General features: G+C 45.2%; 1 protein-coding gene across 3 annotated transcripts in view; it reads left to right on the top strand.

Annotated features, from left to right (window-relative positions):
• Positions 1 to 16,974, top strand: part of LOC311100167 (spectrin beta chain, non-erythrocytic 1-like) — a 55,471-nt gene that overhangs the window by 10,738 nt on the left and 27,759 nt on the right. For all 3 annotated transcript variants that reach the window (XM_084140960.1, XM_084140959.1, XM_084140961.1), the window contains exons 2-5: positions 14,843 to 14,994; positions 15,204 to 15,377; positions 16,041 to 16,132; positions 16,306 to 16,386. In XM_084140960.1, coding sequence (XP_083997086.1) covers positions 14,843 to 14,994; positions 15,204 to 15,377; positions 16,041 to 16,132; positions 16,306 to 16,386 — 499 coding nt within the window. The remainder of the gene's footprint in view (positions 1 to 14,842; positions 14,995 to 15,203; positions 15,378 to 16,040; positions 16,133 to 16,305; positions 16,387 to 16,974) is intronic.

The following is a 16,974-nucleotide window of genomic DNA, read 5'->3' as shown; positions in this document are numbered from 1 at the left end:
AGCACCACTATAGGTTCTGTTGCACCTGGCACTGGACTGGGGTTACAGCACCAGCACCACTATAGGTTCTGTTCCACCTGGCACAGGACTAGGGTTACAGCACCAGCACCACTATAGGTTCTGTTCCACCTGGCACTGGACTGGGGTTACAGCACCAGCACCACTATAGGTTCTGTTCCACCTGGCACTGGACTAGGGTTACAGCACCAGCACCACTATAGGTTCTGTTGCACCTGGCACTGGACTAGGGTTACAGCACCAGCACCACTATAGGTTCTGTTCCACCTGGCACAGGACTGGGGTTACAGCACCAGCACCACTATAGGTTCTGTTCCACCTGGCACAGGACTGGGGTTACAGCACCAGCACCACTATAGGTTCTGTTCCACCTGGCACTGGACTGGGGTTACAGCACCAGCACCACTATAGGTTCTGTTCCACCTGGCACTGGACTAGGGTTACAGCACCAGCACCACTATAGGTTCTGTTCCACCTGGCACAGGACTGGGGTTACAGCACCAGCACCACTATAGGTTCTGTTCCACCTGGCACTGGACTAGGGTTACAGCACCAGCACCACTATAGGTTCTGTTCCACCTGGCACAGGACTAGGGTTACAGCACCAGCACCACTATAGGTTCTGTTCCACCTGGCACAGGACTAGGGTTACAGCACCAGCACCACTATAGGTTCTGTTCCACCTGGCACAGGACTAGGGTTACAGCACCAGCACCACTATAGGTTCTGTTGCACCTGCCACTGCATGACAGATGGGCTGGACAGACTACAACTGATAAGCCATGACATGGAGCAGACTAGAATATCGTAGAAGCAGTAAGAAGTGGAAAAGGTGGACATGTTCACCCATCAATCATCTCTCTCTGTGTCTCTGGTAGACATGCTGTAATCATCAGTACTGGCACATGGCTGAAGGACTGTTCTGACATATTGTGTTGGGCCACAGAGAGAGCGTGTTGTCTATACAGCGCCTCAATAAGTTTGCTCTCAATATGGTGTAAAGAAGACATTTTCAAAATGACACCATTCGTCTTAGACAGTCATGAGAATACCAGACCCTAAAGGGCTCTAGACACTCTACGCAAACAGAGCGATGGAACGTAGTCCTACATTTACTGAACCAAAATATGAACGCAACATGTAAAGTGTTGGTCCCATGTTTCATGAGCTGAAATAAAAGATCCCAGAAATGTTCCACACGCACAAAAAGCTAATTTCTCTCTAATATGGCGTCGTGTGGGCGAGCGGTTTGCTGATGTCAACATTGTGAACAGAGTGCCCCATGGTGGCAGTGGGGTTATGGTATGGGCAGGCATAAGCTACGGACAACGAACACAATTGCAATTTATCGATGGCAATTTCAATGCACAGAGATGCCGTGACAAGATCCTGAGGTCCATTGTTGTGCCATTCATTTGCCGCCATCACCTCATGTTTCAGCATGATAATGCACGGCCCCATGTCACAAGGATCTGTACACAATTCATGGAAGCTGAAAACGTCCCAGTTCTTCCATGGCCTGCATACTCACCAGACATGTCACCCATTGAGCTGTTTGGGATGCTCTGGATAGACGTGTACGACAGCGTGTTCCAGTTCCCGTCAATATCCAGCAACTTCACACAGCCATTGAGGAGGAGTGGGACAACATTCCAGTGGCTACAATCAACAGCCTGAATAACTCTATGCGAAGGAGATGTCACGCTGCATGAGGCAAATGGTGGTCACTACAGATACTGACTGGTTTTCTGATCCACAGATGCCTTTAAAGGCATCTGTGACCAACAAATGCATATCTGTATGCCCAGTCATGTGAAATCCATAGACTAGGGCCTAATGAATTTATTTCAATTGAATGATTTCCTTATATGAACTGTAACTCAGTATAATCTTTGAAATTGTTGCATGTTGCATTTATATTTTTGTTCAGTGTAGTTCTACATACTTTTGTGGCGCTGAATTTTTGGAACTGACCGTATACGACAGTGTAGCAGGCTTTAAGGTTATGAAGACTCTAGAGATGAGTTAGTTACTAAAGCTGCTGTCAAGCAGCGAGATCAAACATGTCAGGCTCCATAAAGCCAAATGGAGGCGTTCCTAAAGAGACACAACTTTATGTTCTGAACAAGTAATACCCTGCTGAGACCATGCCAAGGAACCAGGTAGCAGAGGACTTATTAAGGGCAGGAAAGTTATCTCTGAAATTATAAACCATATCAGTGCAGTCAAGCATCATGATGTTTTCAAGTGGACTCACTTCCTCAACTTCAGATGATGAAGGTCCTGTTGCTCTCATCCATAATCGTCAACGCGGTTGATAATGGCTGACCATGGCCGTGACCCCACTCTCCAAGGGTGTCTCGGGGGAGTTGGGATACGCAAAAAAACACATTTCCATTTGAAACAGGACAAATATAAGCACCCACCAAATTATTATTTTACGGCTTGTCATTATTCTTCCCCCATTGCTCTGACAGTAGATGACATACAGTAGTGAGATGTCAGGGTATAGTCAAACTCTGTTATGTGGGCTACATGTTACAATGTACTACTATAGCTACCTGCCAGGGAGGTTCATTATCAGCCCATCTGAACTGAAGGCTCCAGCCCAGGCTCCAGGCTCAGCCTGCATGGGCCTCACAGACACAGGATTAGTACTGGCAGCATTTCTGCCTGGATTACCTCCGGATCACCATTATTATTATTATTATTATTATTATTATTATTATTATTATCATCAGTGTTGCAATACAGATGCCATCAGGTTTTGTTGGGGTTAAATTGGAGGGTAGCAGGTCTGACTCAGGCAGTCTTGCTATACAGTGGACACCACACAAGGTACCATTGTGTAGCATTATAGCTTGGAGCACGGTTTCATAATGCACTAATATGAATAGTGTCCTCCCATTTCCCCTCTGGGCAAATACTTACAGCTGCCTGCCTGAGACAAACACCACCAAGGTGCCTATACATTCACACCCTAGAATGCATGTGAATACCACACACAAACGTCACACAAATACACTTTGAAAACAGGTCATTATGACAGGACAGTGGTACAGTTTGTTCTTAAACACTGTGCATTTAAGCATTTTACATAGCTGATGAAGGATTTGTGGGTGCTTAGTGACATAAGCAAACGCAACAGAGCTCTGTGGTATGTATCCTCCGTACCGGGCCTGTTATTAGGAGAAGTGGAGCAGCTAGACAATCGGCCTGGTTTCTGTTAGCCCCCTGCTACTACCTCCACCTCCTCCTCTGGGTGCTGTCACAACATGACCGGTGTCAGGAGGAATGTACCCACCTCCACTCCACACCCTCCCAGCAGCAGTATAATCCACCTCCAGTGGCTCGTTGACAAGGTTGCACCTACAGCTCCCCACCCTACCTATGGAAAGGTAACCGCACGCTTGGCTCAGCTCAGAGGGAAACCCACACGCTATTGTGCGGAGCTTATTGTGTGAGAGAGAATAAGACGCGAGGGTGAAGAAGCTATTATTAACTGTTCATTTTTGGGAGTGCCAGGGCAGGTATGATGCCGAGGGGAGAGGGTAGGTTTGTGTAGGGTTGCAAAATTCTGGGAACTTTCAATAAATTCCCTGGTTTCCCAGAACTCCTAGGTGTGTGACATGGCAGATGTTCTCACAAAGACCCAGGACAAACAACAACAGTGCCCTCTGCCTTGTGCAGTACACATAACCTCCCTGGCCTCTGGATCCATGATAGTATCTCAGTAGCATATTATTCCATCCTATCACAGTGTTTACCTTGAGAGCAGGACAGTCAAGAGTAAGTGTGTGTGTCCATGACAACCTTGTGGCTGGGCCTTGAGAAATACTTCACTATTCCTGACTCCCTGTTCTCAGATACCAGGCTCCACAGCTTTCTGTCCCAAGTTTCCAAGTATGGCTAGTATCTAATCAACCTTATCTGTTTCCTTGAGTTTGACCCTAGCTGTCTGTGGTCAGAGAACAGTGAGGTAAAGTACATGGGTGGGTCTGTGAATGTTTCTGTATTCAATTCCAGTTCTGTTTTTGTGCATAGATGCATAGGTGTGTAAGTACACGCACAATTGTTTGTGTGTACTTGTGTGTCAAGTCAGGTCATAACAGTCATAGGCTTCATGCCCATAGAAGGCACAAGGGCACGTGCTCCATCAGATGTGTCCTGTAAAAAAAAAAAAAAAAAAATAGGTTTAACATTTCTCAACCTCATAACTAGCTACCAAGAAGCCATTTCAGGAAATCAATGAAGTTAGAGTAGCTAGCTTGTCTAACTATCTTAGCTGGCAAGCCTGCTGGCAAGGTTGGTAGAAAAAAAAAAAAAGTTAGCAAGCAATAACTAAATGTACTGAATAATATGAAATATGACTCACATTCCTTTCAATCATTTACCCAGAGATGCAGAGAAGCATATTTTAGTTTCTTTAAGAAAATAGCCACCAGTCAGGAGGATACAGACAGCTCAAGAGGTATTCATGCTTAGATATGCAGAAAATAAACATTTTTTACATAGAATTAAGCATAATTATTATGGCTCTAGATTGCAGGAAAAAGCTGTTTCAGGTGTTTGAAATGAAAATTCTCCAACTTATGGACGAGGGGGCATAGCCCCCCTCCGGACCAACCCCCCAGCCATCCTCACATACTTTGTGCCCCCCTCATATTTTGGGGGTGCATGACGCCCCTGATAACAGTTCTTAAGCTGCAGATAATCATCTGTGTTTTGATGTACTGCTGCTGTGTGCCTATCTTTCCTACTCTCAATCTCTGGCCAAGCCTTGAGGCAAACACACAAAAGAGAGGGAGGGAGGCTTCTCAAGGGTTAAAAAAGGAAAGACAAGAAAATGCTTTTGCGGCTAGAAAAGGTCACCTCGAAATGTCACGATTCACACTTGAATTACAGTGAGGTACAGCCGCCGGAGGGGTTATAGGCTGGAAGCTTTAAAAGGAGGGTGGTGCTTGAAATCCTTGTTCTTCCTCTGTTAACCATGGTTACCTGCAAGGAAACACGTGCTGTCATCATTGCTTTGCACAAAAAGGGCTTCACAGGCAAAGATATTGCTGCAAGTAAGATTGCACCTAAATCAACCATTTATCGGATCATCAAGAACTTCAAGGAGAGAGGTTCGATTGTTGTGAAGAAGGCGTCAGGGCGCCCAAGAAAGTCCAGCAAGCGCCAGGACCGTCTCCTAAAGTTGATTCAGCGGCGGGATCAGGGCACCACCAGTGCAGAGCTTGCTCAGGAATGGCAGCAGGCAGGGCGAGTGCATCTGCACGCACAGTGAGGCAAAGACTTTTGGAGGATGGCCTGGTGTCAAGAAGGGCAGCAAAGAAGCCACTTCTCTCCAGGAAAAACATCAGGGACAGACTGATATTCTGCAAAAGGTACAGGGATTGGACTGCTGAGGACTGGGGTAAAGTCATTTTCTCTGATGAATCCCCTTTCCGATTGTTTGGGGCATCCGGAAAACACCTTGTCCGGAGACGACAAGGCGAGCGCTACCATCAGTCCTGTGTCATGCCAACAGTAAAGCATCCTGAGAACATTCATGTGTGGGGTTGCTTCTCAGCCAAGGGAGTGGGCTCACTCACAATTTTGCCTAAGAACACAGCCATGAATAAAGAATGGTGCCAACACATCCTCCGAGAGCAACTTCTCCCAACCATCCAAGAACAGTTTGGTGACGACCAATGCCTTTTCCAGCATGATGGAGTACCTTGCCATAAGGCAAAAGTGATAACTAAGTGGTTCTGGGAACAAAACATAGAAATGTTGGGTCCATGGCCAGGAAACTCACCAGACCTTAATCCCATTGAGAACTTGTGGTCGATCCTCAGGAGGCGGGTGGACAAACAAAAACCCACAAATTCTGACAAACTCCAAGCATTTATTATGTAAGAATGGGCTGCCATCATTCAGGATGTGGCCCAGAAGTGAATTGACAGCATGCCAGGGCGGATTGCAGAGGTCTTGAAAAAGAAGGGTCAACACTGCAAATATTGACTCTTTGCATAAACTTAATGTAATTGTCAATAAAAGCCTTTGACACTTATGGAATGCTTGTAATTATACTTCAGTATACCATAGTAACATCTGACAAAAATATCTAAAAACACTGAAGCAGCAAACTTTGTGAAGACCAATACTTGTGTCATTCTCAAAACTTTTGACCACGACTGTACACTAGTAGTTGCATGTCAATGTTAAAATGAATAAAGGCTTCACATGTTTTGTCACGCATATAGTATGTGGCCCTTCACTTGGTTTCCAAAACTCAATGTGGCCCTTGAGCCAAAAGGTTTGCCCACCCCTGGTCTAGAGGGATCTGAAATCTAGACATCAAAAATGTGTCATTCTCAAAACTTTTGCATTCGGAAAGTATTCAGACCCCTTGACTTTTTCCAGATTTTACTTACGTTGCAGCCTTATTCTAAAATTGATTAAATAGTTTTTTCCCCCTCATCAATATACACACAATACCCCATAATGACAAAGCAAAAACTGTTTTTTCAAAATATTAGCAAAATTAAAAACGCATATATCACATTTACATACACTACCAGTCAAAAGTTTGGACACACCTACTCATTCAAGAGTTTTTCTTTATTTTGTAAAAAATTTTCATTGTAGAATAATAGTGAAGACATCAAAACTATGAAATAACCCATATGGAATCATGTAGTAAACAAAAAAGTGTTAAACAAATCAAAATATATTTTATATTTGAGATTCTTCAAATAGCCACCTTGATGACAGCTTTGCACACTCTTGGCATTCTCTTAACCAGCTTCGTGAGGTAGTCACCTGGAATGCATTTCAATTAACAGGTGTGCTTTCTTAAAAGTTAATTTGTGGAATTTCTTTCCTCCTTAATGCGTTTGAGCCAATGTGACATGGTAGGTTTACAGAACATAGCCCTATTTGGTAAAATACCAAGTCCATATTATGGCAAGAACAGCTCAAATAAGCAAAGAGAAACGACAGTCCATCATTACTTTAAGACATGAAGGTCAGTCAATCCGGAAAATTTCAAGAACTTTGAAAGTTTCTTCAAGTGCAGTCGCGAAAACCATCAAGCGCTATGATGAAACTGGCTCTCATGACGACCGCCACAGGAATGGAAGACCCAGAGTTACCTCTGCTGCAGAGGATAAGTTAATTAGATTTACCAGCCTCATAAATTGCAGCCCAAATAAATGCTTCAGAGTTCAAGTCACAGACACATCTCAACATCAACTGTTCAGAGGGGACTGTGTGAATCAGGCCTTCGTGGTCTAATTACTGCAAAGAAACCACTACTAAAGGACACCAATAAGAAGAAGAGACCTGCTTGGGCCAAGAAACACGAGCAATAGACATTAGACCAGTGGAAATGTGTCCTTTGGTCTGGAGTCCAAATTGGAGATTTTTGGTTCCAACCGCTGTGTCTTTGTGAGACGCGGTGTGGGTGAACGGATGATCTCCGCATGTGTAGTTCCCACCGTAAAGCATGAAGGAGGAGGGGTTATGGTGTGGGGGTGCTTTTCTGGTGACACTGTCTGTGATTTATTTAGAATTCAAGGCACACTTAACCAGCATGGCTACCACAGCATTCTGCAGCAATACGCCATCCCATCTGGTTTGGGCTTAGTCCCACTATCATTTGTTTTTCAACAGGACAATGACCCAACACACCTCCACGCTGTGTAAGGGCTATTTTACCAAGAAGGAGAGTGATGGAGTGCTGCATCAGATGACCTGGCCTCCACAATCCCCCGACCTCAACCCAATTGAGATGGTTTGGGATGAGTCGGACGGCAGAGTGAAGGAAAAGAGGCCAACAAGTAAGTGCTCAGCATATGTGGGAACTCCTTCAAGACTGTTGGAAAAGCATTCCTCATGAAGCTGGTTGAGAGAATGCCAAGAGTGTGCAAAGCTGTCATCAAGGCAAAGGGTGGCTATTTGAAGAACCTCTAATATAAAATATATTTTCATTTGTTTAACACTTTTTTTGGGTTACTACATGATTCCATGTGTTATTTCATAGTTTTGATGTCTTCACTATTATTCTACAATGTAGAAAATAGTAAAAATAAAGAAAACCCTTGAATGAGTAGGTGGGTCCAAACTTTTGACTGGTACTGTAAGTATTCAGACACTTTACTCAGTACTTTGTTGAAGCACCTTTGGCAGCGATTACAGCCTTGAGTCTTCTTGGGTATGATGCTACAAGCATGGCACACCTGTATTTGGGGAGTTTCTCCCATTCTTCTCTGCAGATCCTCTCAAGCTCTGTCAGGTTGGATGGGGAGCGTCGCTGCACAGCTATTTTTGGGTCTCTCCACAGATGTTTGATCAGATTCAAGTCCAGGCTCTGGCTGGGCCACTCAAGAACATTCAGAGACTTGTCCCGAAGCCACTTCTGCGTTATCTTGGCTGTGTGCTTAGGGTTGTTGTCCTGATGGAAGGTGAACCTTCGCCCCAGTCTGAGGTCTTGAGTGCTCTGGAGCAGGTTTTCATCAAGGATCTCTCTGTACTTTGCTCCGTTCATCTTTCCCTCGATCCTGACTAGTCTCCCAGTCCCTGCCGCTAAAAAACATCCCCACAGCATGATGCTCCTGAGTGGCGCAGCGGTCTAAGGCACTGTATCTCAGTGCTAGAGGCGTCACTACAGACCCTGGTTCGATTCAAGGCTGTAACAGAAAGTTTTTTGTACCCTTCCCCAGATCTGTGGCTCGACACAATCCTGTCTTGGAGCTCTACGGACAATTCCTTCGACCTCATGGCTTGGTTTTTGCTCTGACATGCACTGTCAACTGTGGGACCTTATATAGACAAATCATGTCCAATCAATTGAATATACCACAGGTGGACTCTCATATGAAAGGGTCTGAATACTTATGTAAATAAGGTATTTCTGTTTTTTATTATTTATACATTTGCAAAAAATTCGATAAAACTGTGTTCGCTTTGTCATTATGGGGTATTGTGTGTAGATTGATGTAAAAATAATTGTATCCATTTTAGAATAAGGCTGTAACGTACCAAAACGTGGAAAAAGTCAAGGGTCTGAATACTTTCCGAATGCACTGTAGTAAAAATTCATGAAGACAAAAATGTAAGCTCTTCTGCCTGCTGTCTGCCTGTCTGTCTGCCTGTATGTCTGCCTGCTGTCTGCCTGTCTGTCTGCCTGTCTCTGTCTGCCTGCCTGCTGTCTGCCTGTCTGCCTGTCTGTCTGCCTGCTGTCTGTCTGCCTGCCTGTCTGTCTGTCTGTCTGTCTGCCTGCTGTCTGTCTGTCTGTCTGTCTGCCTGCTGTCTGTCTGCCTGTCTGTCTGCCTGCTGTCTGTCTGTTTGTCTGTCTGTCGTTCCTCTGTCTTCTCCTCTGCTTCTTGTGCCCGGGGAGATAGGGAGGCTTGAGACGTGATGGCCAGTATTAAAAAAGGCTTTTTATCTAGACTCCTGTTACTCATCCTTGTCATAATTTTTCTGTCTGGGTACTGTAGAGATGCATTCACCACCAAATATATTTTTTGAGGGGGATGTGCTCAACATCGTGAAACACTATCATTTTTCACTTGCTATCTGCCTCTGCAATCTAGCTAAAGGGTGTGGCTGTCACTGAAGCGACACAGAGTCACTTATTTTCATGTGGTTTGTGCACTGTGTACTCTCTTGCTATTTATGTTGAGTGTCTGTATTGTGTAAACTGGAGGAACCTACTGTTTGTTGGGAGATGATGATGACACCTGATTTCTGTCGTTGTCCCTTCAGCTTTTTTTACTGCAAAGTCTGTAACGCAAGAAAAGGGTGTAATTTCCTCTGCAACAGCAACGGTTTCTGCTGCTGCCAATGGTTCATTCAGTACAGAGCCTTGCGAAGAACCTAATTGGTGACAGCAAGAGGTCACTTTTTTAGGTTAGGAATGAGAAAAGGCCTACATCTAGTAATCCCTTAGATGTAGCTGTATGTCCACAAGTGTTTGTATACAGGTGTGTCTCTAGGTATGTTTGCTGTGTTTAATTAATAATAGGCCTGCAGTGTACTGAAGGCCAGATGGAGTGACCGTCCTTTGTGTTGTGTTGCCTGTTATTCAGACAGTCATTGTCCCTGACACCCCCCCATCCATCCCCCTGAGCGGAGCTGGAATTCTGGCGGAATGTATCGGGGTTTTTCCCCCTCTGTGGTCAGAATGTTATAGAATGCTTTAGAACAATCAGTTACCCCCTCACTCCACAGCAGCACACCTCAGGACAGCACCTTTACTTTTTTAACAAGTTTGAAAATGACTTATTTATTACAGTTAGACAGTAATATATTACCTAACCTGACCATGGAACATATTCACTTACTATGACCATTCTACTGGAAAACTCCTGTGAATAACTGGTTTAACAGTGAAAAATGTATCTTCCGGGCTTTGTTTGGAGGTTATTGGCTGATGAGGACCATTTCTTTTGACTGATTGGTCCATCTGACTGTGAGTAGTACTGTCCCAGTTTCTAGCTGCTGACAGTTACACACCGTTTGCATGGCAATGCAGCCCTGTCTTGATGAAATGGGTCACCACTGGCACTGCACCACACACTTGGCCCTTCTCTCTCTCTGTGCTCCAACTCTTGAGTGTTTTCTGTGGCCCATCTGAACGTTGCATTTCACAGTGACCTGTTTCTGTCTAGATCTCTCTGCAGAGTGCATTCGTTTCCCCCAGCCAAGTTTTCAACTGCTGAGCTGTGGATTGTTTGTGCTATCAAAAAATAGAATCATGGGGACTAATAGGAATGGCACTTGGAACAGCTGATGATGTACAGAGGTGAAGTTCAGGCCACTCTGCTTGTCTGTCTGTCCGCTCCACTCCAGCCAGGCTTGGCCAGGACCCTGTAACAGTCAAGGTTGCCAGATCCAGACCTAGACTCAGTCCAGGAGGGGTGAGGTTATCCTCCTCTCTTCCTACCAGATAACAACCACTGGTTATGATGGCACACACACACAATAACACACACACACAAGAACACACTCGAGCCCACCACCTCTCTAAGACATCCATGAATCCCAGATAACCTGGGCAAGTGTTCTGTTGCTAAACCCCCATGCATGAGCAGCCAGATTCACAACCATAGAATTCCATTTATTTGTTAATTGCTATCTTTATTTTAATGTTTAACAATTTATATGGACGTCAAACATCCCATTATAATCCCAGCCTACCAAACAGTGACTTATTGCAGTGCAGTGCATTCCTTGTACCCCTTAGCAGTGTTTCTAGAGGAAGAAGTAACATTCCAGTCCTCCCAGTCAGGGGTAGTAGTGGGGTATAGGAGGTGTCAGAGCTGCTTCACAGGGGTCAAAGAGTCAAGCACAGAGGGGTTTGGGGGAATTTAATTGAGCAGATTTTCTCGGCAACAACCAAAGGGCAGAGTGGTCACGCTGGTCGTTTCTGATTATTACTTTGTAGAAAAAGAGATTCCAGAATTAGTACATTTTGGTATCTGGGTTCAAGTTGTCATGGGACAGCAGACGCGTCAGTCATTTGGGTTGTCATACATGCTTGACTACAGGGTGGCAACTCACTGAACTGGTTTCTGTCTGAGCTCTCAGATAAGACGTTTAGCATGTAGTCATGGGACGTGCTCAGTAAAAGGGGTTCAGTTAGATTTAATGGTCCTCCATTATCTTCTGTGCGTTTCTGTATCTGGTCTGATAACAACTAACCTCAGTCCATCTCATTAGAAGTAATCCTGCTTTACAACAATAGTTTGCTAAGGCCTGCGAGGAGCTTACATGCTCCACAATAGAGCCTTTGGGCATCACACAATAACTATATAGCGCTACAGTGACATGGTTTAAAAGATACGTTTGGGATGTGTGGACTTTTCTGGAGTGAGTTTAAGTGTGTTGAGTCTGTTCTGGTCTAGCAGTAGAGACCCTGCAACAAAAAGATGTGTATAGAGTTAACATAGAGTTTGCTGAGCCTAACTCATTATGAAGGGCTCCTCCCAGACCCCACACTTCAAATAAAACACCTGCCACAGCCAGTCTCTGAGTTGGTCATTGATGGATACATACATGTTTCAAGTTGAAAACCCACCTCCCTCCCTGATAGGGTACACCCATGTCAAAGCAAGGGATGAACACCAATACTATTCCTCCACATGCCTCACTCCATCCTAGTGTCACCCAAAGAGAGCTGTGAAGTCTGCAGGCTGTCATCTCGGAGTGAACTGCTGCTGGCCCTCTCCAGACCTCTGAGACCTCTCTGCCTGACCGCATGCCTGCCTGAACTGGCTGCCTGCCCATCACTGTCCCTCCCTCCCCCCTCCACCTCTCTCTCCTCCTGAACAAACCCATTAGCGTTTGATTTAAAGGATCCTCAGCAGGGAGAAGGGGCTTCTTTAAACCTTGTAAAGTGGCCCCCTAATCCTTCAAGTACTGCCATAAATCACCTCAGGATTACCACCGCTCTGCCACGCAGCCAGCTGCTTCCTGGCCCTGTCATCGGGCAGGGCACCAGGCGGTGGGGTGGGGTGGGGTGTGGTGTGGTGCCGCCTGTCTCTGTCCCCTGCCCCAGCGTAGGAGCTGTTAGCTAGGGCTGGGAATTGCCAGGGACCTCACGATATGATATTATCACTATACTTAGGTGCCGATATATGTATTGCGATTCTCACGATTCTATATGTATTGTGATTCTCATGATTCTATATGTATTGTGATTCTCATGATTCTATATGTATTGTGATTCTCACGATTCTATATGTATTGTGATTCTCATGATTCTATATGTATTGTGATTCTCACGATTCTATATGTATTGTGATTCTCACGATTCTATATGTATTGTGATTCTCACGATTCTATATGTATTGTGATTCTCACGATTCTATATGTATTGTGATTCTCACGATTCTATATGTATTGTGATTCTCACGATTCTATATGTATTGTGATTCTCACGACTCTATATGTATTGTGATTCTCATGATTCTATATGTATTGTGATTCTCATGATTCTATATGTATTGTGATTCTCATGATTCTATATGTATTGTGATTCTCATGATTCTATATGTATTGTGATTCGATACTGTGATTTTATTGCGTTTCGATGTTCCAAACGTATTGCTACCCATATGTCTGCCTGAGAGTTTTGATCAGTCATGGAAATAGAAATGTTGAAAACAAATTGGCTCCCTATTTAAAAGAAGATGGAGAATAATCTATGAAGGAATAATACTGGAGTTTTGGTGCAGCCAACTAGCGCAAAAATAATATTGTGATATTGTCAAAACGATACGATATGATGCAATATATCATCAAAGATAATATCCCGATATGTAACTATCGATTCCCCCCCCCACATCACTACTGTTAGCCTGGACCCAGGTGGGGCATGGCTCAGCCTAATTGACCTCCTGCTCCAGGGGTGTGTGAGGCGTGAGACAGCAGGATAGCGTCAGTCCAGATTGGGCACTAGCTTCCTGGTAATTTATCCTAAGTCACTGTGTGACACGACTTTGCCCTGGGGAGAGATATTCTGCCAGACAACACCTATGTCTAGATCACAAGTAACATAGCCTTCAGCATGAGGAGTGTAGCCTGTATCACAATACGGGTACTAAATTGTGGTGTTTCTTTCAAACAGAGCATGACCTATTGGACCTGTCCATTACAGAGGTCTGTCTTTGTCAGGTGGCACATCTCACCAGGAGCTCTGCGTTATGCATCTCACTCACACTAATTCTCTCTCACATGGAGAACCATTTCACTGTGTCTTAGAGATAGCGTGAAGCTTTCCTTAACACCATGAAACAGTGTGGCTTTGTTTTTATAACTGAGGAATTATAAGATTGTGAAGCCATGACCTTTTTATGATAGGATTTGGAGATGCTCTAATCTTTACTACAGTTAACATCACACAACTTCAGAAATTATCTTTATTTTTTACATCACTGCTTTTTTACCTCATAGCTCATCTGATTTAATTCCATTGTATAACAATTTTAGTTAATTTTCACAGTTAATTTATTATGTGTGTGCCTCTAGCCACTAGGCTGTAATGCTATTTTCTTCCCTAGATCTAGCTCGCACAGACCAAGACCATGTGACCTAGAATTGAGGTCACCTTGTTTGGAGGCAGGTTTAGCATCTTACTCCTCTGCTCCATATGTCTGTGCTGCCTCTGCTACTGTTTAATTCATGGTGTCCCCTTTATCTTCCTGGAACATTATAGGGAAGTATTCTCTTCAGACTCCAACACAATTCTGTGCTCGTTCCTGCAATATTGCATCATTGATTTTCCCGGTCCTTCACCTATGTTTTTGTTAGCATCATTGTGAGCCATGAGCTGGGCTATTCAAGGCTGGTCTCCCATCCAGACGGTGCAGTCTCAGGCGACTGGCGGACGCCCCGTCAGCATCCCAGTCACTTAGGTTCAGTTAGGGGCCTAAAGAACCCGTTACTAAGCTGTCTGTCAACGCAGTAATCCCAATGACCTAATGGCATAGCTCAGCTGTGAAATGAAGGTCCCCATGATTTACTGGCTATGTCATCAGTCTCAGTCTGAGGGGTGATTCAGGCATTTTAATGGCCATATAAGACTACATAAGTGTTTGTCTCGAACAAAATCGCATCCCCTCTAAATATCTATTTTGCTGACCGTATTGAAGTATTGGACGTGGAATAGGTTATTACAAAGCAATGAATGACTTCACACTTACCTGCCAGTCACCATGAGCTGGTTTCTGATTGGTTTACCCTCTCATCAACCCGCCCTCCTCCCCTCTGCTCTCCAGATGATTGGTTTAACATTAACCCGCCCTCCTCCCGTCTGCTCTCCTCTCCTCTGCAGATGAGCGTGAAGCAGTGCAGAAGAAGACCTTCAATAAGTGGGTGAACTCTCACCTGGGCCGTGTGACGTGCCGCATCGGGGACCTGTACACTGACCTGAGAGATGGACGCATGCTCATCCGCCTGCTGGAGGTGCTGTCAGGAGAACAGCTGGTCAGTAACTCACAATCCTCCTAACCCTGACCCTAACCTTAACCCTGACCAATCACTCATGGCTCTTGTCTCTCTTTGATTTCTCTCTCTCTGTGCTCCTCTCTCTGTGCTCCATTCTTCCTCTCCCTTTCTGTTTTCCATGTCTCTTTCCATCACTCTCTCACACCAACCTGACTCTTCCCCCTTCTCTCTCTCTTGTCTCTCTCCAGCCGAAGCCCACTAAGGGGCGTATGCGTATCCACTGCCTGGAGAATGTGGACAAGGCCCTGCAGTTCCTCAAGGAGCAGAAGGTCCACCTGGAGAACATGGGCTCCCACGACATCGTGGACGGGAACCACCGCCTTACCCTGGGTCTCATCTGGACCATCATCCTCCGCTTCCAGGTACCATGTGACTCCTTGTAATGTTCTGTACAATGCCTTTCTATATGCCTTCCTAGAGAGTAGAGGGCACACGTGAATATTACACATCCCAGCCCAGTCGTGTCCCGTTCGTCACCCTCACCTGGGTCAACCCCACCCTGCATAGTTCAAAACTAATGGGAATGGAAGCAATTACTACTGTTCTGTGGTTTTCTGGGGCCATTGTGGTTGAGAGGAGGAGAGAGAGCAGGATTGAGAGGGAGAGAGAGGAGAGGAGAGAGAGAGAGGAGAGGAGAAGAGAGAGGAGGAGAGGAGAGAGGAGAGGGAGAGAGGAGGAGGAGAGAGGGAGGAGAGAGGAGTAGAGATGAGAGGAGAGAGAGAGAGAGAGAGAGAGAGAGAGAGAGAGAGAGAGAGAGAGAGAGAGAGAGAGAGAGAGAGAGAGAGAGAGAGAGAGAGAGAGAGAGAGAGAGAGAGAGAGAGAGAGAGAGAGAGAGAGAGAGAGAGAGAGAGAGAGAGAGAGAGAGAGAGAGAGAGAGAGAGAGAGAGAGAGAGAGAGAGAGAGAGAGAGAGAGAGAGAGAGAGAGAGAGAGAGAGAGAGAGAGAGAGAGAGAGAGAGAGAGAGAGAGAGAGAGAGAGAGAGAGAGAGGCGTGTCTGACTGAGAGGGTACTCTGCTCTACTGACAGATCCAGGACATCAGTGTGGAGACTGAGGATAACAAGGAGAAGAAGTCAGCTAAAGAGGCTCTGCTGCTCTGGTGTCAGATGAAGACCGCTGGGTGAGAAGGGGGAGAGGGAGATATTCTAGGATGTGTCCAGTAATGTGAATGTATGATAAAGATATGTGAAATGAAAGGAGTTATTTTATTTAAAGAATTTCCAGTGTTTGTCAACACCAAAAGAGCCTGGGTACTGAGTTGATGATTAATGAGCTGTCACCTTGTCTCTGCAGGTACCCCAACGTCAACGTTCACAACTTTACCACCAGCTGGAGAGATGGCCTGGCGTTCAACGCCATCGTGCACAAACACAGGTCAATGACCTTCCCCCTTTGTCCATGTTGCAATGTCACACTATAAAATGCGGTTGTCACTCATGTTAACTGTAGGCCCTGGCATTGCTCGCTGACCGTGTCATGACTTGATGTTTAGTACCTTGGCCTGTTGGCCTTGCAGTGTCGTTGAGGAATACGCCTGTTGACACCCAGCCTCCCTGGGGGGGGTGGGGGGGGGGTCTGTATCCCCATTCTCTATCTGGGTTTGTTCTCTCTCTCTCCAAACCCTCTGCACTTTGGCTAAATGGATGAAAATAAAATGGGAGTTAGTTGACCTAGATAATTAATAAAACCAACTCGTTTTGCATGCAAGGCCATGCCTGGTGACTCACCGCCACCCTCTGCTGGTGACTCATACTGCATTAAGGTGGGAGTTAGGCTCCTAGAGAGTCTGATTTTAACATGACAACAACTCTGTAACAAATGGAAGCCCATGGATGACGCCCATCAGTCAAATACTGGCACATGAATGTATGCCTGCAGCTATTGTATATTGCTCACTTGAGACTCAAAGTACGAGTAGTTTGAAATGTGGACTGAATGAGCTACAAAGCAATCATGTATTTT

This window comes from Coregonus lavaretus (genome assembly GCF_964263955.1).
Source record: "Coregonus lavaretus genome assembly, chromosome: 24".
Classification (NCBI taxonomy): domain Eukaryota; kingdom Metazoa; phylum Chordata; class Actinopteri; order Salmoniformes; family Salmonidae; genus Coregonus; species Coregonus lavaretus.
The sequence above is the reverse complement of the archived record's forward strand: the minus strand, read 5'-3'. Positions and strand labels throughout refer to the sequence as shown.